This window comes from Barbus barbus, assembly GCF_936440315.1.
Source record: "Barbus barbus genome assembly, chromosome: 5".
In the NCBI taxonomy this organism is placed as follows: Eukaryota; Metazoa; Chordata; class Actinopteri; order Cypriniformes; family Cyprinidae; genus Barbus; species Barbus barbus.
Genome location: NC_136733.1, coordinates 7,267,638 through 7,292,409, shown reverse-complemented (window position 1 = coordinate 7,292,409; position 24,772 = coordinate 7,267,638). Strand labels below are relative to the sequence as shown.

At 37.5% G+C, this 24,772-nt stretch overlaps 1 protein-coding gene across 1 annotated transcript in view; it reads right to left on the bottom strand.

Annotated features, from left to right (window-relative positions):
• The window catches only part of LOC306869424 (astrotactin-2-like), a gene marked incomplete at both ends in the record, with an annotated part of 458,741 nt that overhangs the window by 154,655 nt on the left and 279,314 nt on the right, over positions 1–24,772 (bottom strand). Inside the window, 3 exons of the mRNA XM_079416194.1 lie at positions 800–988; positions 2,666–2,832; positions 22,059–22,209. Coding sequence (XP_079272320.1) covers positions 800–988; positions 2,666–2,832; positions 22,059–22,209 — 507 coding nt within the window. The remainder of the gene's footprint in view (positions 1–799; positions 989–2,665; positions 2,833–22,058; positions 22,210–24,772) is intronic.

The following is a 24,772-nucleotide window of genomic DNA, read 5'->3' as shown; positions in this document are numbered from 1 at the left end:
TAATTTCATTTCTCTTTAAACATATGCTTTTCTGAGAAATGTGTTTGCTGAAAAAAATTACTCTCACTTTAGACCAAAAATGTACTGCAAATCATAACTGGTAAGTCTTGAAATTATCACAGCAATCTGCTATAGAGTGCAAGCATTACTGCCTGCTTTTTGAGCATCATTGGTTCAAAAGTAGTTTTCAATTCATTTTCTCCATAGGGATTCAAAAAATGTCTTCTATAAAGAGCTCCAATCACCAAACCATCAAGCTCCAAGAGGAATCACAGAATGACAAACTTTGTTTTTAAGCAAATAAATATTTGAAGGTCAAAACAACAACAAAAAATATAATCACTTATCTGAGGAAAAGAATATGCACCATGAAGCATTGTGACTGATTTAATCAAATCAGATGTTAGGGTACAATATAACACTTTATTTGAAAGTGTTTAGGCTCTAATAATATCAATATAGAGATAATTTGAGTAAATCTATTGGCTCAAAGTAATTAAGAAATCTCTGGTGGAGACCATTGTGGTAATGAATAATAATAACTAGTAACAGTTGTAAGTTGCTTCATATGCAAAAGGAAATGTGATTTGAAAAGAGTTTACCAATGGAATCATGTTTGACATCAAGTGCACACTTACAGCTCTCTGTAATTGTGAAAAGGGTCATATGTAACTGCACAAAGTCTTATTTCTGTAAATGCACTTCTAGAGCCTGACTGTTGTACTCAAAATACAACAATCTTTTATGGAACAACTTTCCCAAACAGCCCAAAAAACAAAGCATGCTCCACAAAACTCACCTGAAGGTCATCTGAAAAACTTGTCCCAGGATCACCTGTTGAGTTTTGTTATTGTACCCGCGGAGCATCTCGCTGAAGAGTGTGTCGTTGAAGCGTGAGCCTTGTTTTGGACACTTTGGCCCTTCACAGTGATCAGCCAGAAGAAGACAGGATCGGCCGTCAGCGGCAAGCTTGTATTCCTGCACACACCTGATCTCACACACACACACACACACACACACACACACAAACAAACAGTGGCAGTGTTGTGTTTACAGTGAAAATAGTAGTTAAGTGAAAATATTTAAATGGATGTAGAGCTTTACATCAATACAATACAGACTCATACAGTATCAGCTGAATTATGTCATGTAACTGTGAAGACTTTTAGAAAAAAAAGAGAGAGACAGGGACAAGATTAGAAAAAGTATTTTATTATAAAAATAAAAATAATACAAAGACGTCAAGACGCTTTGGGAACGCCTTCAGCGTGACTATGCTCTGAATCAAGTGGGTAATCAGTCCAATGGATGGGCGAGACGTCACGGGTGAGGTGACGTAGAAGTGCTCGCAGGGATGCCGGAAGTATGGCAGGAGACGCAGCGTCTCGTTCCCTCTGGGAACTAGGGTTACATACATAACCTTGAGGAGTTCCCCTTCAGGAACTCGAGCTGCATCGAGACTCTTTGGGAATGAATATGTCCATGCCGTCAGACTTGCAAGTCCCTGTCTAGTGTGGAAGAGCACAGATAAAGCGAGAGAAAATGAGCCAGGAGTGGCGCAAAATCCAGGTATAGAATCTGAGAAGTAAATGGCGTGGACATTCCACAGTGTCTTGAAGGCCAACTTCTAGGGGAGTGAGCCTTGACCACCAAGGGAGAGGGGAGATCAGAGGACTCAAGGCTATGGATATCATCCCGATCCACCACTTAGCATAAGCTTCTCCTGGCAGGAGGCCTCAGCCTCAGCGCACCGTGGAGGAAACATGTAACTAGTGGGTAAGCAGCTAGGGCCACCACGGAAACCTTCAAGGTGGAGTGGGCTAACCCTGCGGAGAACCATACATGCATTTAGGCCTCCTCTTGGTATAGAGAGTTGTCACGCTGAGGCCTCCGCTCCAAGAGCTTGACCATTTCTGCGATTGTCATCAGGTCTCCTAATGCTACGGAGAGTTATTGAGGCCTCCGCTCTTCAGAGCCCCTTGGGGATGGAGGCTCCACCCCGAGGTGGTGGAGCTCATCTGGACACAGACTTGGGGCCACATCCACAGTTCCAAAACTCCGGGCGGGGGGAAGGCCCCATCTGAGAGAGGAGATCCCTCCTGACGGAAATCTCCACGGAGAGCCGTCGAGAAGGGAAATCAGGTTCGAGAAGCGTACTTGGGCCGGCCAGACCGGAGTTACCCATCCGGCGCATTCGCTCCAGATCTTCCGGGAGCCGAGCGATTGGGGGAGGCGTACAGACGAAGCATCGCCCAAGTCTGTGTCCAGATGAGCTCCACCACCTCGGAGTAGTTACACGGTATTCGAACCGGAGCTCCTTCTTTTTAAGTACAGCTCCGTACTCCGTGAGCTACCGAACAAACATTCCGTCTATGAAAACGGAATGTTTTATATATATATATATATATATATATGTAGTTGTGCTGCTAAATATATAAGGACGGTTCAGGTTCATATATATATACACACACACACACAGTATTTTTTCCCTAATAGGTTTCATATGCGTTTTCACTTCATATGATATTTATTTCAAATATGGACATTTAATATAAATTATGTGCATATATTACATGCGAAAGTAATAATGTACCCACTCTCTGGATGGACGTATGTGCTCTTTATGTCCTTGCATTCACATTCATGCATGTGTGTTTTCTCTCACCCGCAGAACATGAGCACATTGCTGGATGTTGGGTTATCAGGAAGAGGAACCAGCTGCTGAAGACACAGCTGCTCACAGCCTCCGTTGAAGCCGTCCGTACAGTCAGTTCCCAGAGAATAATCATAACAGCCTGAACCGTCCTTCATGGGCCTCAGTCCTTCTGGGCACTGCGAATAGAGAGAGATGGACACAGAGATCATCATCTGTACGCTTGGCTTGATTTTCTGTTACCAGATAACCATCAAAACTTTTGAGACCACATGTACTGTACTGTGTTCTCAGTGGGGAGTTATTATGTGATGAACAAAGCAGTTTCTCAGGGAGGAAAGGGTGTTAATGAGGGTTGCCAAGGCAGCGCCATAGAATTCAGGAAAAGATCCACCGTCTCAATAAGACACCCATTAAACAGACATGTCAAACTGACCGGCCCACAAATTCTGAAACAAGACAAAGTCAAGCTGGACTGTTATATTTTCTTGCTTGTGCAAAAGTAGCACATTGTGGGTGCTTGTCACGGTGTTGTCTTGTGGTTGCTAGGGTATTCTATGCTGTCAAATTACATGACCAAGTCAATAGTCTCATTGCCCATGTACACACTGCAGCTCAATTCACCTTTTAGTGCTTGATGCTGTTCTGTACACACAGTTCAGGATTGACCACCGCATTCTACAACCGAACTGACTGCCGAAAAATGCATGTAGTTACAACCGCATTTACAAAAATGATATGCTGTGTATACAGAACCGAGCTTAACAAGAGTTGTGTCCTTTTTGTTGTGGCAGCACAAGAAATCACAGGGTATATTTTGATTCAATGTTGCCAGTTTTTTGGGGGAAAAAAACTCAAATCCATAATATCAATATAAAATCCAAATGTGTTATTATGGAAATGAGGCAAATATTGTGACATGCATCTGTCTACATTATTATCTCTACAGCTTGGATCACTATATGAGCCGAGCCCAAACAACAACCCAAAAGATGCTTAATAATTAGTGACGTTTATAATAGGCGGATATGGCAACCCTTTAAGAGTGCGCTCTTTACAAACATAAACAAACACAATAGCTTTGTTGATGGTGGTTTAGTTGACACTGCCGTGCATAACGAGTCTTTGTTTTATTATTACGTTGGTAAATATCTTGGAAATATTCCACATACTAAAATCTCTCTACGTGCATCTGCGTACTTTATTATCTCCATTAACTGGATAGCTTTATGAGCCAAGCGCAAACAACAAGCCCAAAGATGCTTGATAAACATCGCTTATAATATGTGGACATGGCAATTCTTCAAGAGCGCGCTCTTTGACTGTGAAGCTGCTTTTTTTTATTTAAACATAAACAAAACACAATGGCTCTGTCAGCAGTGGTTTGGTTAACATCGCAGAACATAATGAGGCTTTGGTCAGTGTAATATTACATTGATCAAAAATCACAGGCAGAAGTGCTCCATACACACACAAAATGATAATTTAGAGGATTCACTCCCAATTAAATTTGGTTGTCAATAGTGAAGCTTAACAGTGTGCTCATGGCCATTAATGTGGCTCAGGTCTCTCCTTCACTGTAAATCTTTGGGGTTTTTGTGCTCAATTTATGAGATTAATACTAAGATTTTACTAAAATCTCACTGTAAACCATCATTGAATGTTTTAATAACTTTATTAAAACGTTTTTATCTTACAATTCTGATGTTTTTCTAACAATTGCGATATTATATAATAATTTTTGTATTATATTCTCAGAATTGCCAGATATAAACTTAAAGTCAGAACTGCATGATATAAACTCGCAATTGTACAAAATTAGTTTTCTTCTTTTTTAAATTATTTTCATTTTTATTTATTTATTTTTATTTCATTTCATTTTCTGTGGCACAAACATAACCTATATTCCATATAGCTCTGCAATTCGGCACTCCAGTCAAGTCATGTTACTTTTGATTATATATGACATTATATGATTTATTGCTTTGAAACAAAATGGATTTAAACGATTAAACATGAATCAAATCGTTGTCAGTGTTGCTTTCAATTAGAATTCCAAATTCAATTTCTACTGTAAAGAAGCTCTTCAGTGTGTTCCCGTATTTATTAGTATCTGACCTTGACAGACTGAACAGAATAAATGAGACCCAGGACCAGAAAACCAGTCATAAGGGTACATTTTTCAAAATTGAGATTTATACATCATCTGAAAACTGAATAAATAAGCGTTCCGTTGTCGTATGGTTTGTTATGATTGGACAAAATTTGGCCATGATACAACTATTATAAAAAAATAAAAAAATAAAAATCTAAATATCGAGAAAATCGTCTTTAAAGTTGTCCAAATGAAGTTCCTAGCAATGCATATTACTAATCAAAAATTAAGTTTGGATATATTTACAATAGGAAATTTACAAAATATCTTCATGGAATGTGATCTTTACTTAATTTCCTAATGATTTTTGGCATAAAAGAAAAATCTATAATTTTGAATATTTTTGGCTATTGCTACAAATATACCCCAGCAACTTAAGACTGGTTTTGTGGTCCAGGCCAGGGTCATAAATTAATCTGAGAAGATTTCCACATCAAATAAGGCAGTTTTATTACTTACAGTATTATGTATCTGCCACAGACCAAGTGTAGATCGGAGGTGTTTACCAGCAATTTTTCTAGAAACTATTTCAAACAAACCTTGTTTATCCCTGATTTTGTTCTAAATGTCGTCACACCAGTTCGTTCTTTGATTTCACTTGAAATGCATCAGGGCCTTAAAGGACAGTAAGTTGTAGATTACTGAATGAATGTGAATGCACGTTCTCCCTCTTAGGCTGTCACAAGCTAAACTCTATTTCTTTACAAGCTGTTTATGTTTGATATAAATCTTGATGTGTTTACTCTTTGCTCGGGGGCTCCCTGATCTATTATGCTGAAGAATCTTCGCTGAGAGAGTGGTTTGTGTTAAAGGATGCTGATGCAGATAGATACCCAGTGAAAGAGATACTGGAAAAAGTTGACAGTCAACATCAGCACTCGACAAGCTTCACATTCATTACATATGTATCACATGGATATCCCGCGGGAGCTGGGAATGTGTGCAAAGATAACATATCATAAAGATAGCAGTCCATCTGCTGATGATGAGATAATGCAGATGTGACGCATTGAGCTTAGCATTTATGACCATACAGTTTTCATATGAATATATGGATGTGTGTAGCAAACACGCAGATGATCTTATCAACAACTGAAATTGTAGTCTGGCAGTGTTACCATCACAATTTATTATATTGAAGTGCTACATGAGAGGATGAAAAGTGTCTGTTGTGTTGCTCAGGTGACAGGATGGTGTATGTCATGAATAAAAATAAATAAATAAATATATTCCAACTAATAATAATAATAATAATAATAACAATAATATACAATAAACAATCATATAAATTATTATTATTATTAGTAGTCCATATTCTTTACATTACTGTAGGACTTCAAAATAATTCACAGTAAGTAGTTTTCAAAAACATGAACTATTTGAATGTGAAAACATTAAGGTATTTCAAACTTCTTAAATATTGATAGATTGACTGACTGACTGATTGATTGATTTACATATTGACACTTTCAAATGTAGGATGAAAAAAACATTGTAGACTTTCTTTCATGCAGTTCTTGAACAGTGCGTTTGCTTTTCTGAGCTGAAAATAAATCCAGACATGATGTGTATATGATTATCAAATTATAAATATCTGTATTTATATTTAAAGAATTATTTCATATGGCATAGCCACTCTGAGTTCATATGTGATTTCATTGAGCACAAAGCGTCAGTCCAAGAGAGTCGCTAGAGACCGGGTACCTCAAGACTAGAGGCCTTTGATTGGATGATTTCAAAGAAAGCAACAACAACATCAAGCAAGAAATAAAAGAGCAGTGCTTCAAAGCACATCAGGAAAATACGCTTTTTTTTTTTTTTTTTTTTTTTAAGGGTGTGTGTGCAGGGATTTTTGCAGTGTTATGGTGCTTTAGTTATTTTAATGGGATATTGGAATTGGGTCAGCAGGGTGAGCGCACTGGATCATATATAGATAAATATCTATATCTAAATATCATATATAGATATATATATATATATATATATAATATTATATTATATAATATTAATACAAACAAATTTGTATGTCCTTCGGAGGCAAAGTACTTGCATCTAATGATTTGGTTTTGTTTCTTTATAAATATAAAGTGCAGGACTTGCTTGTGGTTAAAAGAGCTATTAATCGCAATTAAAAATCTGGGGGAAAATGTCTGATGTGTTGTGTAACAGTATATTAGATCTGTGTATTATTATTATAAACCTGTTGATAGTGTCTGTGTTGTTAATATTAATCAAACAATAAAATAAATGTGGGAATCACTCACTACTGCTCTTGACTGAACATTTTTTTGTAGATTTAAAAATACTCAGTTTATTTGTAATAAATATATATACGCATGAAGACTTTTTTTTTGTCCCAGATTTATTCCATATGTTGCACAATAGCCCAGAATGAGATATAACATATCTACTGATATTTTATATGGTAACACTTTATTTATCTTAAATAGTTGCTTATTAGCATGCATATTACTAGAATATTAGCCATTTATTAGTAGTAACTAAGCACATATAAATGCCTTATTCTACATGACCTTATTCTACATCCCTAATCATACCCAATACCTAAATTTAACAACCTCGCTAATTAGTAATAAGCAGCAAATTAGGAATTTGAGGTAAAAGTCGTAGTTAATAGTGAATAGGTGTTCCCTATTCTAAAGTGTTACCGTAATTTTACTAATTAAGTTACAAAAGTTATACAAATCATTTCAGTGAAATGACTTGCTACAATTAAGCTCTTTTGGTTTCCCCAATCATTTCACTGCTTTATCATAATAAATAAACTTGTTTTACAAAACTTTATGAATTTTCCCATAAATGTGTCATATGAAAATGGGAGAATTGTAGCCACAGTTATAGTTTCACAGATTGTTATTTATAATATGTAGGATTATTGTATATAGAAAACAGACAGGGTCACATATACTGAATTACTGCTTAATTAGAAATTTTCCTATTTGTTTATTTATTTAGTTAGTTAGTTATACCCTGCAAATAAATTACTAGGACTTCGCTATGTGTCATTATACCTTTTTATTTATTATTTATTTTTTATTTTTTTTACATTTAAATACTGTATCCTGATTGTTTTCTGTGAAAAAAAAAAAATAATAATCACAGGTTAGATCATTCTTTGCAATAAAGCAAGAAAATAAACCATGTCACACTGCTGAATAGCAATGGCTTCCAACTATGGGGTATTTTTATATAGAGACAATGAACTAATGAAGTACAGTGTTTGACATTGCATTCTATATATACTGTATTGGATATTATGCACATAATATAATATAATATATAATATTATAATATAATATACTAAATTTATAGCACCATAAAAGTGTTATCTTTGTGATGAAAAAAAAAAGACAAGAGTTAAGTACTTAAAAATAAAATAAATAGTAAAAGGGTGTTAAATAAACAAATAGTTCACCATTCTGAATATACACTCACCTAAAGGATTATTAGGAACACCATACTAATACTGTGTTTAACCCCCTTTCGCCTTCAGAACTGCCTTAATTCTACGTGGCATTGATTCAATAAGGTGCTGAAAGCATTCTTTAGAAATGTTGGCCCATATTGATAGGATAGCATCTTGCAGTTGATGGAGATTTGTGGGATGCACATCCAGGGCACGAAGCTCCCGTTCCACCACATCCCAAAGATGCTCTATTGGGTTGAGATCTGGTGACTGTGCGGGCCATTTTAGTACAGTGAACTCATTGTCATGTTCAAGAAACCAATTTGAAATGATTCGAGCTTTGTGACATGGTGCATTATCCTGCTGGAAGTAGCCATCAGAGGATGGGTACATGGTGGTCATAAAGGGATGGACATGGTCAGAAATAATGCTCAGGTAGGCCGTGGCATTTAAACGATGCCCAATTGGCACTAAGGGGCCTAAAGTGTGCCAAGAAAACATCCCCCACACCATTACACCACCACCACCAGCCTGCACAGTGGTAACAAGGCATGATGGATCCATGTTCTCATTCTGTTTACGCCAAATTCTGACTCTACCATCTGAATGTCTCAACAGAAATCGAGACTCATCAGACCAGGCAACATTTTTCCAGTCTTCAACCGTCCAATTTTGGTGAGCTCGTGCAAATTGTAGCCTCTTTTTCCTATTTGTAGTGGAGATGAGTGGTACCCGGTGGGGTCTGCTGTTGTAGCCCATCCGCCTCAAGGTTTTGCGTGTTGTGGCTTCACAAATGCTTTGCTGCATACCTCGGTTGTAACGAGTGGTTATTTCAGTCAAAGTTGCTCTTCTATCAGCTTGAATCAGTCGGCCCATTCTCCTCTGACCACTAGCATCAACAAGGCATTTTCGCCCACAGGACTGCCGCATACTGGATGTTTTTCCCTTTTCACACCATTCTTTGTAAACCCTAGAAATGGTTGTGCGTGAAAATCCCAGTAACTGAGCAGATTGTGAAGTACTCAGACCGGCCCGTTTGGCACCAACAACCATGCCACGCTCAAAATTGCTTAAATCACCTTTCTTTCCCATTCTGACATTCAGTTTGCAGTTCAGGAGATTGTCTTGACCAGGACCACACCCCTAAATGCATTGAAGCAACTGCCATGTGATTGGTTGATTAGATAACTGCATTAATGAGAAATTGAACAGGTGTTCCTAATAATCCTTTAGGTGAGTGTACAGTATAGTTGAATTTAACCATTTTTTTCTTAAATAATTATATTCCATTAACTAAAATTAGTCGTGTATTTGAGGGGAGAAAAACAACAACAACAACAACTTGAATCAATGCAGGCTACAGTCATGACAACAAAATTAAAAGGATGAAAAAAATATACAGAAGAAATTAAATAAAAACTTGCACTTGCACACAGACACATATGGTTTCACAGAGCAACAGAAACAGAGAAAGTCTGCTGGGAACAGAACTCAAGGAGGTGTAAAGAACAAAGACAGCACATGAACTCACCGAGACAAACACTATATAAGTCTAATCGATGAGTCATTCACAGAGAGCCATCAATACAGTGATAAACAGAACCCATAAAAAAGTCTAAAGAATTACAGCACTTTCCTAAAGCGCAATGTAAAACGTTCAATGGCCGCCTGTAAAAGAAAAGCGGACGTGATATCCATCAGAACAGACAACCGAGATGAGAGAAATGAGGGAGCACAGAAACCTCCGTGGCCCAATCTGCCTCCTCTGTGTTCACTCTCATTAGTCAATCTAATCACCTCCAGGTTTTTAATCAGACACTGTGCAATTAAGCGGCTGCCTTCATCTTAATGAATGCGTGTCCCACATTATTTAGCATCAGATTTACACGCGTGACCTAATAAAGCTGTTTTGGAGTGATGTTTGACCGGTGGGTCAATGGCGGCTGGAGCTTTTCAAGAGTTGCACAGACATCAAATGATGCCAAATGTGTCTGTTTCATAATTTAGTGCATGCACTGCTGCTCCTTAATGCAGCTTCACAAACTACTAAACGATGACTCCACATAAAGGAAAAGAAGAATCCTCTTCTGTGCCAATCAAAAGACTAGAAGCTCAATCGACACGTTTCTGAAAATGTTAAAGGCAATTAATGAGAAAAACCTCACATCGAGACAGCAAAAGATTGCCGGAAGGAAAATGACTCTAAAGGCTGTTTTGTTATTTCATCCCCATTGGCTTCTCATCTCAGATAGGAGATTATATCTGCTATGCATAATATTGTGGCTCTTGCATTCATTAAACTATTAAAGGAGCGGAAATTGAAATGGCAGCCTTTTGTGGAATATCTCATATTGTGCACAGCTCTTCCAATTGTGAATGCTGCTCCGAGTTTAGACTTCAGTGGTTTAATGCGCAGCTGACATGCCAGTTTCTTAGTTCCTGGGATTCAGATCTCAACTTTGCCTTATCTGATGGTGCCAAAATAAAAATTGATCTAGTGCAGGATTGCTGCAAATCAAGTGTGAAGTAAGGGTCTGTCTATGATTAAGTCTACTTTAAGAACACTCAGAGAAATTAATTCTGTTTTGTGTTCCAAATCATTAAAATGCCCTGAAAGCAAAAGAATTGGTCAGCATTTTTTTTTTCCAAAACAACCAAATATGTCGGTGGATTTTGATGTGAGAGGATTTCTAGATCCCACCACGATTCATTCATTTTTCCTGGCATTCTTTAGCTAGCATTACAATAGACTATGAACACGCTATCAAGCATGATAAGATGCAAAAGTGAAGTTAATTCAGTATCAGCGTGCTGTCTGGTAAGCATCTCTCTGTGAACATAACCCAATCTCATGAATGTGTGTTTCAATGGCACAAATGTTTTTTTTTTTTTCTATTTGCCGTATTATTTATACGCAAAAATGGAGTTTGGTGTGCATTTGATACGCAATTGGTAGGTTTATGAGTGTGGGGTGGTGCGTATTATATACATACCAACAAATTGCATATCAAATGCACGAAAAAACTGCATATTGCATGTATGTCAAGCATGTGTGTATCGTATGCATGCCAAAGCCAGTTTCTGTGTATAAATAGCACGTAGAATACAAAAAAAAAAAAAAAGTGCTATTGATACGCATTTTCATGAGCTGGGCTCATAAACACAGGCATCCGACACATGCACATGAACAGAAATGCTTCAGACAACGCGCCAGTGCCACGTTGAGTTCTCTTTCGTGCTTCAACGGACAAAACACACAAAAATATGTTAAGATGCCCATTTTGGCGAGTGACCTCATAAACAATGAGTCTTAAATGAGTTCAGAAAAATCTTATGGGTTATGTGGGTGGTGTTCTGCCTATTATCTGGTCATGGTATTGATCAAGGATGAAGCATTTTGATGGTTTAGACCCATATTTGGCAAGAAGTGACAGTTTAAAATTAAAAACGTCTTAATGGTGGATTTGTTTCTTACAAACATGCAGCTTTTGGCTGTTAATAGATGGACTGGAGTCGTGTGGATTATTGCGATGCTTTCATCTGCTGTTTGGACTCACAATCAGAGGCACATTTTCAGTTTTTTTTTTTGCATATAAAATCATATCACCCACTCCTAAACAGGTTAAATGAGTAGTCATGGCATAACACTTTATACGTAACACACTGTACATAATACCCCTAGTTTGTAAGACTCTGGCATGGAAAGAAAAACTACATGTGCTATTTGGAACAGAAAAAAAGGACACAGTTTATTTGATATATAATTATTTTGTGACATGTCTTTACTGTCACTATTTAATGCATTGCTGAATCCAAGTATTAATTTATTTCTTACACTAGTGTATGATAATAAATTAAGATTTAAGTCACACACATCATAATAAGGGATGTCAGCAATGACTTTTTTTTTCCTCCTATAGATATTTATTTATCTTGATTTGCATCAGTTACATCACCTAAACCATGTATTATGTTGCATTTCCTTGTAAAGTTTTTGGCCAACTGGCGAGTCACTCCATTGATTTGCCAAAGGCAATTTTTACTCTCATTTGACACTTGGCAAGCAAACCCTGCTGCACAGATTTTTTTTAAGATCTACAAAATTCTGTAAAAAATCACAGCCCACAGAACAGTCCCTGTAAAATAGTCATTCAGAATAATGATTTCACATGTGTGCTGCTCTTTCTTGTCTCATTATTTTCTGCTCTCATTCAGCATATATCCTCCCTTCTCGCTCTTCATCTCCCCTTTCCTCCATGTCCACTCCTTCTGCTCTGTTCATAATTCAGCTGTCTCTCTGTGTCGTCCATCACGTCACCTCATCATTCTCGTTTTTTTCGTCCTTCAAAGGTTTGGAAGCATCTTCTCTCTCTATGCTAATGGCACAGGAGGGAGTCATCGCCACAGTATAATGGTTTAGACACACCTGGCTTGAACTCCAGGGAGGATATTCAAATGATGGACACACAAGCTGTTTTATTTGCAGTAGAGTTAAAGATACATGAAAGAAAACAAGCCTTCAAAAACTAAACACAACCGAAGTTACCTGCGTATGAATAAATGCCTTCTTAATGCTTTACAGCATATTTTATTTAAAAAAATCAAACCAGCATGGACTTTTTAACATGTAAAGCAACACAAAAAGCCTGAACGGTAAACATGAATAAATAAAATAAAATATTTTGCCTTTGTCTGAATGAAAATTTAGCATGGACTTACAGTATTTTTTCTGTCTACACTGTAAGAAATATATTGTAGAAAAATAATCTGAGACTGAAGACTGGAGAAATTATGCTGAAAATTCAGCTTTCATCACAGGAATAAGAAGAAAGAAGCAATAAATGAATCAGAAGGAGACATTGCTGGCGATTGGAGAGCGGGCACTTTCCAAGTTGAAAATTTTAATAAGATCACCCACTGGCAACAACTCGGCCTTCACAACTCAGCATGAAATAAACTCGGACAATCTTATTAGTTGTTCTTCATGTATATTTCATTCCGAGAGGTCCTTGCTGAAAACTTTCCTTCCAAAATAAATAATGTATTTCCCCATTCAAATTATGTTGTCGGAGCAGTTTGCACTTGTTGAAAAATGTCGGAAAATGCCAGTAGCTACACAGAAAGTCTAATAAAGCTTTCCCAAACAACCTGCATGTGAACGCTTGCCGTTGTTACAGAGTCAGCTCTCATCTGTATCTGACCGCCCACTCCAGGAGAAACGCTGAAGTGGATTATCAAACTTGAGGTGAGGAGCATGAATCATCATCATTCACTAGCCGCTTTGCTCCAGAGGACGGAACTGAACAGCTTTTTATGCATATTGCATTTCTATATTAATATATAATGTATTTAAACACTTGTTTTGACATACCATCATAACTTATTATTACGATCCGACATTTGGTTCAAAATGCAATTACTCACTTGTTCAGTGTAAGGCCTCTGTTCTTTGTACATCTTTTGGTTTTGTACTTTGAGCAATGTAAAAATCGAAATAATGTACTTTAAAAACCACCATTGATATGGGTTTGATACAACATGAGGGTGATTAAAGGATGCCAATCATCCAAGCTGCAGATGAGTTTGCTTCTTCACAGAAAGATTTGAAGAAATGTAGCATTCCATCACTTGCTCACCAATGGATCCTCTGCACTGAATGGGTGCCATCAGAATGGGAGTCCAAACAGCTGATTACAACATCACACACAACATTTAGCGTTTCTGAGACATCTACTAGTTTCTTCTAATTACTATATAGCACATTTCAGAATTGTCATCATGGGGTTCTACTGCAACAGTCTTACATTCACTGGACTTTTTATTATCAAGCTTGTCCATCCTTTTCCAATCAAATTAAAATTCCAATTTCAGTGGAAATGCATAAAAAGTGATCTGCAGTCAAATTAGTTTTTGTCTACATTACTAGCATCATATATCTCTCATTTGCAGCTACTCATAGTTTTTGAAAGATTTGAAATGCAACTCCAGATACTTAAATCAGCAGGAAAATTGAAAATTGAATTTTTGCACAATTGGTCAAATGTTAAAAGCATTTGTTTATAAATAATTCAGATTTACATCTAAAATCATTTACAGAAATTCTGTATGTCCAATTGTTTTTCTGATGCTGCGCTTGGCTCATAATTGCTGCTTCCAGCTCAATTTTATTTTTGTTAGATATGGGATTTTAATTCCATGCTAAATTACTTAAAGCCAATTTGTGTCTTAATCTAGCTAGTCGTGATTTTAACATTCTGATAAATAACTGCAAAGCAATTTAAGTTATGTTGTGTTAAGATGCAGATGCAAACACATTGACTGATGATTGTTAAATCTTGGAAATAAAACTGCATTCACATTCAGTACGCGTCTTTAAGTATATCACTCCGATCTCAAGCTTGACACTCGGGTAAATCTATACAATTTCCTTGTAACTGGTGGCTGAAGTGGATTCATTTCTGGATCTCTTTACTTGGGCCGAGGTCACGATACCACTCTGGATGGAGTCTTGCTGTGTTTCACCCTCTTCAGCAATGGTGACATGAGGAACTTTAAAGAGCTTTTCCTTCCGCTGCCATTTCTCCACACTCTCAGTAATAGAGGTGAAGTGAACACTTAAAAGGATTACGCAGCGATCACTGCAAATGCCCTAAAAGTGCACCGCTGATTGTTTTAGGACATGCAGTGTTTTTATTAGACAGACCCCATTCAACGCTTGGCAAGATTACAAATGATGTCAGTGCCTTTACAAATGCTCTTGCCATGCCACAATTCTATAATGGCCACCCGAATTCAAAATCCATCACAGATGATGGTAAATAAATACATAAAAAAATTAAAAAAATAAAAGAACTGTCACCCTTCTCAGCTATTTGCTGCAAAATTACAATTGTATGAATGCTCAGAATATGTGACATTATTGTGCAGGTGTAGTGATTTTATTTTTTTTTCCTTTCAAACACTGATCAAAGGAATACATGACAAATAAAATGAAATACTTTGAAGATGATAAACATTCCTTTCATCATCTAGATATTTTTGAAAGTAAGTAATGAACTGTGCTGTGCAAAACAAGCAATGATAAAACCACTACAAAATAATGCATAATAAAAAATAAAAATAAAAAAGACAAAACAACCATAAAAACAATCAAACGCAGAACTTTCTACTATCATCGGTGCTTTTATGGAATTGCTAATCATGCTAATTTGCCCTCAGGGCCGGCGCCAAGGGGGGTCACTCGCGGGCCGTGCCCCCCCAAACGAGTTACTGTGCCCCCCCCACTTTCCATCCTCTCCCCTCCTTGCTGAACGCGATCGAAAGCGCACATAAGAAAGTGATTGCACGCTTTAGCGAGCGTCAGCAACTGCACGAGATCACAGATTGCAGCCCCCCACACACACAACGTGATTTGTGCCCTCCCTAGAAATTTAAATGCCCCCCCGATGGAGGTACCCTGGCGCCGGCTCTGTTTGCCCTGTTTAGTAAATCTGGCCCTTAGTCTGAGACTGAATGCAAAAGACAACATCTGCTCGGCTTACAGCCCTCCAGTACATTACCTATGTGTGCTTTATATACAGAAACACAGATAGAAGGGGGATACAATTTGATATTCTTTTTTCTAAAATAATAAAGGTTTGCTAAAAGCCAACAATGAATAATAGAAAAGGAATGGCAAACTTTAAAGGAATTCCTCTCCGGTCCATTTGGTAAGAGCACATTTATAGTATACACACGATCTGAATTTACTAATATCAATAGGACGTGGGGTCTTTATGGGCCTCTATGAAATCTGATCACAAGAGGTCAAAGGAGACAGAAAATATTAATACCAAAGTGTCTCGGCTGACCACGTCTGAGCTGATCACCAAAAACACAATACCAGGTGGAAACAAGAGCAACAGAAAGTCCACTTCTATTACTCTCTTTCATTCTAGTCCACGTCCTGAAGACACAATTACAGTTCCAACATCTGTAACAGTAAAGTATTTTCTCCATCATAAACTGACTTCCTCTTCCGTGCCAGTTTGATTTTCTAATGGACAGAGAGCAAATTTTTCAGACAGAAGCAAACCGAGATCACAAACATCAAATTCAAATTCAAGCTTAGGTGCATGTAAATGTAGCTACTGTAGATTAATGATTGTACACCACCAATTGCGAGGCTACGGATAGACCACTGATATATAGAGATGACTGAGATGAAGTCCAGATGACTGACTGGTGTTCTGCCAATAATTTGTTGAGGATAGACTGTAAAAGAGCCAACATCACCCCTCCTTCTGGAAGGAAATCATTCAAGAACATCATAACCTCACACAAGAGTATAACATCACCGCCATGATCTGGAAAGCCACACAGAGAAAGCTCTTTCTGAGTCTACAGAAAACGCTCCATCATCCTGCTTCACTTTTACAGATCCATCATGGAGAGCCTCGTTCATCACAGTCTGGTTTGCTTCTGCCTCCTGCTCCAGGACCAGCATACAGCAGGTGAGCAGCTCTGCTGGAATGATCAGCGGCTGTCACCTACCATCACCCTGAAAGACTCAAACATGCCTTACCGAATCACCTTGGACTTGTCACATCCTTGCCATTTTCTCTTCACCTGACTCTCCAATGGTACATGATGGAAGTCTATATGAACCTCCTGTCACCAGGACAGCTTTTTCCCTGAAGCGCTTTATGTCACTTTTAGGTTATTTCAGGTCAGGGTAAACCAAGATGAGGCGCCTGGTTTCAGCGACTGTCTGGACTGTCAGTATGGATATCCATCTAACTGTACATTACCTGTAATTATACTCAGCAGGAATCACATGGATGTTTTTGAATGAATGCACATTTGGATTTATGAATGAACTTCACACGTTCTGGACACCATTTACCTTTTTTTCTCTTTTTTTTTCTTTTACAGTCGTGGTCAGATTGACCAACAGGTGTAAACAGGGCTTTAGATGAATTGACCCTTGTGAAAACGAACTTTAGCAACGAGTACTTATTCATGAAATAATACACATTAAAATAGTATACATGAAGAAATAAATTATTCAGTTTAAATGTAATGTCAAACAATACAGTTAATATATCATCAAGATATGTTGACTAACATACTACAGCACATATAAAGTACTTGATTTTATATATATACATACAGTGGTGTGAAAAAGTGTTGGCCCCCTTCCTGATTTTTTATTTTTTTGCATGTCAGATCATCAAACAAATTTAAATATTAATCAAAGATAACACAAGTAAACAGAACATGCAGTTTTTGAATGAAGTTTTTTTTATTATGAAGGGAAAACAAAATCCAAACCCACATGGCCCTGTGTGAAAAAGTGCTTGCCCCCTAAACCTAATAACTGGTTGGGCCACCCTTAGCAGCAACGACTGTAATCAAGCGTTTGCGATAACTTGCAATGAGTCTGTTACAGTGCTGTGGAGGAATTTTGGCACACTCATCTTGGCAGAATTGTTGTAATTCAGCCACATTGGAGGGTTTTCGAGGATGAACCGCCTTTTTAAGGTCATGTCACAGCATCTCAATAGGATTCAGGTCAGGACTTTGACTAAGCCACTCCAAACTCTTCATTTTGTTTTTCTTCAGCCATTCAGAGGTGGATTTTCTGGTGTGTTTTGGATCATTGTCCTGCTGCAGAACCTAAGTTCGCTTCAGCTTGAGGTCACGAACAGATGGCCAGTCATTGTCCTTCAGGATTTTTTGGTAGACAGCCGAATTCATGGTTCCATTTATCACAGCAAGTCTTCCAGGTCCTGAAGCAGCAAAACAGCCCCAGACCATCACACTACCACCACCATATTTGGTATGATGGTATACTGTTGGTATGATGTTCTTTTTCTGAAATGCTGTGTTACTTTTATGCCAGATGTAATGGGACACACACCTTCCAAAAAGTTCAACTTTTGTCTCGTCAGTCCACAGAGTATTTTCCCAAAACTCTTGGGGATCATCAAGATGTTTTCTGGCAAAACTGAGACTAGCCTTTATGTTCTTTTTGCTCAGCAGCGGTTTTCGTCTTGGAACTCTGCCATGCAGGCCACTTTTGCCCAGTCTCTTTCTTATGGTGGAGTCATGAACACTGACCTTAACTGAGGCAACTGAGGCCTGCAGTTCATTTGATGTTGTTGTGGGGTCTTTTGTGACCTCTTGGTTGAGTCATCGCTGCGCTCTTGGAGTAATTTTGGTCGGCCGGCCGGCCTCTACTGGGAAGGTTCACCACTGTTTCATGTTTTCGCCATTTGTGGATAATGGCTCTCACTGTGGTTTGCTGGAGTCACAAAGCTTTATAAATGGCTTTATAACCTTTTCCAGACTAATAGATCTCAATTACTTTCTTTCTCATTTGTTCCTGAATTTCTTTGGATCTCAACATGATGTGTACATTTTGAGGATCTTTTGGTCTACTTCACTTTGTCAGGCAGGTCTTATTTAAGTGATTTCTTGATTGTGAACAGGTGTGGCAGTAATCAGGCCTGGGTGTGGCTAGAGAATCTGGACTCAGGTGTGATAGCCCCACAGTTTAATTTTAACAAGGGGGGGGGGGGGGGGGGGGGACTTTTTCACACAGGGCCATGTGGGTTTGGATTTTGTTTTCCCTTCATAAAAAAAAACCTTCATTTAAAAACTGCATGTTGTGTTTACTTGTGTTATCTTTGATTAATATTTAAATTTGTTTGATGATCTGAAACATTAAAGTGTGACAAACATGCAAAAACTATTAAACTATTAAATAACTATTAAAGTGTTTTTTGCCCAATCTCTCTTAAATTTTGCATGCTTGTTTAGAATGAAATTATGCATTATTGAGATGAGCTTTCTTTTAGGATTTCTTTTAAGATTTTAGTTCTTTGGGTACACTATGTAAAGAACATATTATAAAATGACCGTTTTATGGTTGTCCAAATGCAAATGCTCATTTCTTTTTGATAATTATTGACCTAGAGCGTCTAGAGAATAGTACTGCACTGATTTGATTGATTTTGGGTTGAAAAACTAAGATTTGTTAACAAAAGTATGTTTTTTAAATAATCTCAAATATTTAAAGAACAGTGGATTGACAGCAGTGATCCTAGAGGCAAAGTTGTTCAGAAAGAGGAGATCTATCATATTTTATGAAGATATAGTGTATAAATGAATATATGAACATTTTATTGCAATTGGAGCTCATTTATAGAAATTCTGTGTTTTTGAGGCCTTTTTAACTTTTATAGGGCCACCTATGGTCTGATCTCCCTGAAATGTTCATGCTTGTTAACAGTCATCTGACATATGTTTTCACAAACTTTCGTAATGTTTTTGTTTAGGTTTTATGGGCTTATGGTTATGTGGCCACGCCCCTTTTAAAATTAGCTAATTATAGCTAACCAAAGGACAAAATTCAAATTTTTTCGATAATTATTTATCGAGAGAGTCCAGAGATTATTACTGCAGTGGTTTGATCGAGATTGAGCGAAAAACAAGGGACTAGTTCGTAAAAGTAGGTTTAAACCTATTTCTGAATAATTAATGAACGATTTGATTGACAGCAATAGTTCTTGAGGCAAAGTTGCTCATTATGAGGAGGTCTATCAAAAGATATGCATATATATGTGTGGATATGTAAAACACCACGTGATTACAGATCCAAAAAACTTGTTAGCGCCAACTAGTGGCCGATTTCTTTCGCAATTCTTACAGACTTTTAGGGCCATGAGTCGAACGGGTCCATTTGCCAGTTTAACAGCTCTAAATTTTCTGCTATAATGCCTAATGAGGTTAGAGAACAAGAGATCAGAGACCATTCCTTCATCCAGAATCACTCCAGACCCTTTAGATTCCCAGCTGCATGTTGGTGCTTCTTCTCTTCAGGTCACCTAACTCATTTTCTATAGGGTTCAGGTCAAAGGACTGGAATGGCCATAGCCAAATCTTGGTTTTGTGCTCAGTGACCCATTTTTGTGTTGGTTTTGAGGTTTGAGTTTTGAGGATTATTGTACAGTTGGAAGATCCAAACATGGCCCATTATAAGAGTCAGTCACTTGTTGATTTTTTTATCTGTTGGTATTTGATAGAATCCATGATGCCATGTGTCTAAACAAGATGTCCCGCAGAAATACAGTCCCACAAGAGCAGTACATTTCATTGTACACATGGTATACTTTTTTATCCCTGTGTTCACCAAACCCATCTTGAGTATTTTCTGATAAAAAGCTCATTTTTTAGTTTCATCTGACCACAGAAGCCAGTCCCATTTGAAGTTCCAGTTGTGTCTGATAACCAAATATGCTGGAGTTTGTTTTTGGATGAGCTAGGATAATTTTTCTTGAAACCCTCCCAAACAACATGTGGTGATGCAGGTGCTGTTTAGCAATTTTTTTAAAGGTTTTCTGACCCCGAGACTCAACTATGTTCTGCAATTCTCCAACTATGGTCCTTACAGAGGCTTTAGCCACTCAAACTCTCCTCCTCACCTTGCATTAGGACGATATAGACACACGTCCTCTCCCAGGCAGTTTTGTAACATTTTATGTTGATTGGAAATTCTTAATTATTGCCCTGATGGTGGAAATGGGAATTTTCACTGCTCTAGCTTTTTTCTTAAAGCCACTTCACTAATTTGTGAAGCTCAATTATCTTTTGAGGCACATCAGACATATAATCTTTGTTTTTTTTCTCATTGTGATGGATGATTAAGGGAATTAGGGCTTTGTTTTCCCTCCTATTTATATTTCTGTGAAACAGGAAGCCATGGCTGGATAATTTCATGTTCATAATCACCCTGGAGTACAACAATTTTTGAATATGAATGGGAATATACTTCAGAGATATTTTACTCATAAGAATTTATAGGGGTGCCAGTAATTGTGTCCACGTGTATTTGAGAAAAAATAAAATATTTCATAATGATATTTCCCCCCATTTTAAATTCTTATTATCCAATGAAAGGTTCAATTTTTGTGAATTTTTTAAATAAAAGATTAACAGTGCAGATTAATTTTCATAGCCTTCTTTGATCATATTTACCAAAGGTGCCGATGTTTTTGGCCATGACTAATATATATATATATATATATATATATATATATATATAACTGAAATTTAAAGTACACTACAAGTAGGCTACACATTCAATCCAATTAGCATACTTGTTTTTTGCTACTTTTTAGTGTATTTTTCACAGTTCTTTTTCTTTTTGACACCCATGATGACAAAAGAACCAATCATTTTTATGGCAAATCTGATAGCCTACATGACAGTCTTATGTTTCATTACTAAAGGAAAGAGTGATTAGGACATTCTTCAAAATGTGACCTTTTATGTTCCCCAGAAGGAATGGCTTTGTAACGACTCGAGCGTTAATGAAAGATAAGGGCATTTTCATTTTGGGGTGAACTATTCTTTTAAAGCAATGCAGCTGATCAGACTGCAAGATCAGTGTCAGACTTTTATTCCTAATAAATGTGTGAGTGATCAAGGCCCATCGTGCTGTGTATGATTGATTCATCCATCAGCTCAGAGTGCTGTGAGCTCATCAATTTCCTTGCTTCATGAGCACATTGCACCCCAAAAAGCCATTAACTGCATTTCCGTGTTCTCATTTCCTTCCTTTTAATCTGCACATGTAACACGAGACAAACTTATCTGCCTGTAATGAGACTTATTTGCCAGAATGCTGTTCTCCTGGAATGAGAGCTTGAGAGTCTCAGTGCAGGATGCCAATATGACTCAGCCTGCATTTGTGTCGTGTTCAGACAGTTTGACCCCAGTAAGTCATCAAACAGGCCAGTTATGAGGCCGATGTTAGATATGTGATCATGGCAACTCACCATGCACCCAGTCGAGTCCATCCTTCTGTCTGAAACACACTTGAAGTTTTTCCGGCATCCACCGTTGTCTTTAGAGCAATCCCTCACTGGACCAAACGATGCGAGCAGATCTTCCACCGTCTCAAAATATGTGGACATGATAGCCTCTTCCCTAAAATACAAACACAGGAGAGAAATACAATTAAATAACATTAACATACAAAATATGTTCAAAAACATTTTATATTCAGTTTGGAATATGTTTACGATTTTGTCTTTGAAAAGCAGTGGTGGCTGGTTATTTTAGCATACATCCCGGTATGATTTATCCAAATGTAACAAAAGGAAATATATAAAGTATAAAATATTTAAATATATATATAATTGAATAATATATATATATATATATATATATGAAAATATATATAATTACACTTTGTATAATTCCATATAAAATATTTATAATTATTATTACATGTATATTATAATACAGAGTAATTACCTAATTAAGTACTTAGTAGTAGCCGTTGTACTTACGTGAAACAAAATGTACTTATCATTATGGAACAGCCTGTACTTACAGTTTGTAATTATGTACATGTAATAGGCAGCTACTGTTACACATATGAGTCTGTTACTACTTATGTAACCAAAAGATTGTTACATACATGTTGCAGACTTTACAACATAATTATAAATGTAAGTACACAGACAAAAGCTACTTAAAATAAAGTGTATCAAGATTGTACTTCAGTGTACTTCATGTGTATCTATACTGTACATCTTATCCTGCTGCACCTTAGTTTAATTTAATCCACCAGTACACAGCTTAAATAAATATAATACATTTCTAATTACATTACAATTACAGAATATTACACAGGCATACGCTACTTAAAATAAAGTGTATCAAGATTGTACTTAAGTGTACAAGTAGCTGTGTAACAGACTCGGCCTAATACATATGTGTAACAGTAGCTGCTTTATTCAGCCCATACAGACTAGTCCTGACTTCATATTTCTTATTATGAACTAGGAATTACACAAGCTTCAGTCTGGATCCAACCCTTAAAAGATCTGAGATGACCGAACACCTGAGAAGAGATGATGCCAATCCCTCAGAGGACCTCAGATGATGCCAACCCTCAAACAACACAAAGAACTACCAAATTTTGCTATAAGTTTAATTGCAACATATAATCATAGCTGTTAATATTGTTCATTGTATGTTTGATTACGTCATTAACCAATTTTTCCCTTCCATTTCTGCCATATGTACATCATCTTGACATAGTCACCACTGATAAGCTATTACTAAATATATTGTAGAAACTTAATTTCCTGTAAAGCTGCTTTGCAATGATTTGTATCGTGAAGAGCGCTATACAAATAAATTTAATTGAATTAAGAGGGGTATGTTTTATTCCCACCAAGCGCTGCATCAGTTAATGTTACGTATAATGATGAAAGCACGTTAGAGATTGCATTGCAGGAGCTATAGTCTACTTGCAGCACCTGCAGTTCGAGAACAAAAAAAAAAAAAAGGTTTCTGTGGAAGTCTATGAGAACAGTGGCCGATTCTTGGCCAGAGTGAAATCACCCAAAAAGGGGCGGTACTCCACAATGTGACTCAATGCTGATTGGACTATCTATCCAGATGCAGAACAAACAGTCTAGAACGGTGACAGTTGAGGTTGAATGTGACAGAAAAAAAACTCCCTTTTACACTCTGGTGATGCGTTGCCCTATCGCCCCAATGAAGAAACCACCAGTGTTCACCAAAAGTCTCTTCAGCTCACCAAGGCTGCATTTATTTGATCAAAATGACAGTAAAAAGTGAAATATTAAAATATTGTCAAATGTATTCACAGTTTTTTACTCCAGTCTTCAGTGTCACATGATCCTTCGGAAATCATTCTAATATGCTGATTTTCTGTTCAATTTGAATGGCACTTTACACAATACACATATTGTCAAAGCAGCTTGATGTCACGAATCCAGTCCATGGACTTCCATCTGCTTGCCACCAGAGGTCGCTCTTCTGTTACATTGATTCTTACACTACACAGAGTGTTACATGTCACTCCGGACTACAATTCCCATCATCCATTCCACTGATTACACACTCACATCTGCTACCAATCAGACACCATTTATAAGCCTTGGACTTCCTCATTCAGGTCGCTGAATATTGTTATGCGTTTATCACTCACCTAGTGATAGCTGATTTTAGCCATTCTGTGTTCCCTGTCGATATTTCAGTCGTACTGCATCGTAAGATGCTTGTATGGGAAAAAATATTTTTTCCTCTTCAACTGAAGCCTTTTCAATCACGCAGTGAAACTGCACGTCCATTGGTTCGTGCAGTGCTATAAAATGGAACCAATGGCTCGGCAGCGGCGATGAGTGAACCTATGACTATGCAGCCCACCATAGCCCGCCAAAAAGGCTTTGCCGCCGCATCTCAGATTTCTTCTCTTCAGCGATGAAGACTCTTCCACGCTGATGCCGAGATTCGCTGTTGAAAAGCCTCAGCAGCCGGATTGGACCTCTCGCAGCGCACAGCTCGCGGATTCCCGGTCTATCGCCTGCCGCCATCTGGCGACTATCTAAAAGAGCCTCACAAAAGAGCAAATTCTATCTCGGCATTGTTTCAAATGTGTGTGATCATGTATGTTTTCAGCTGGCCACAGTGGCACATGTGCATACATAATAAATGCATTTCTGGCCGGCTG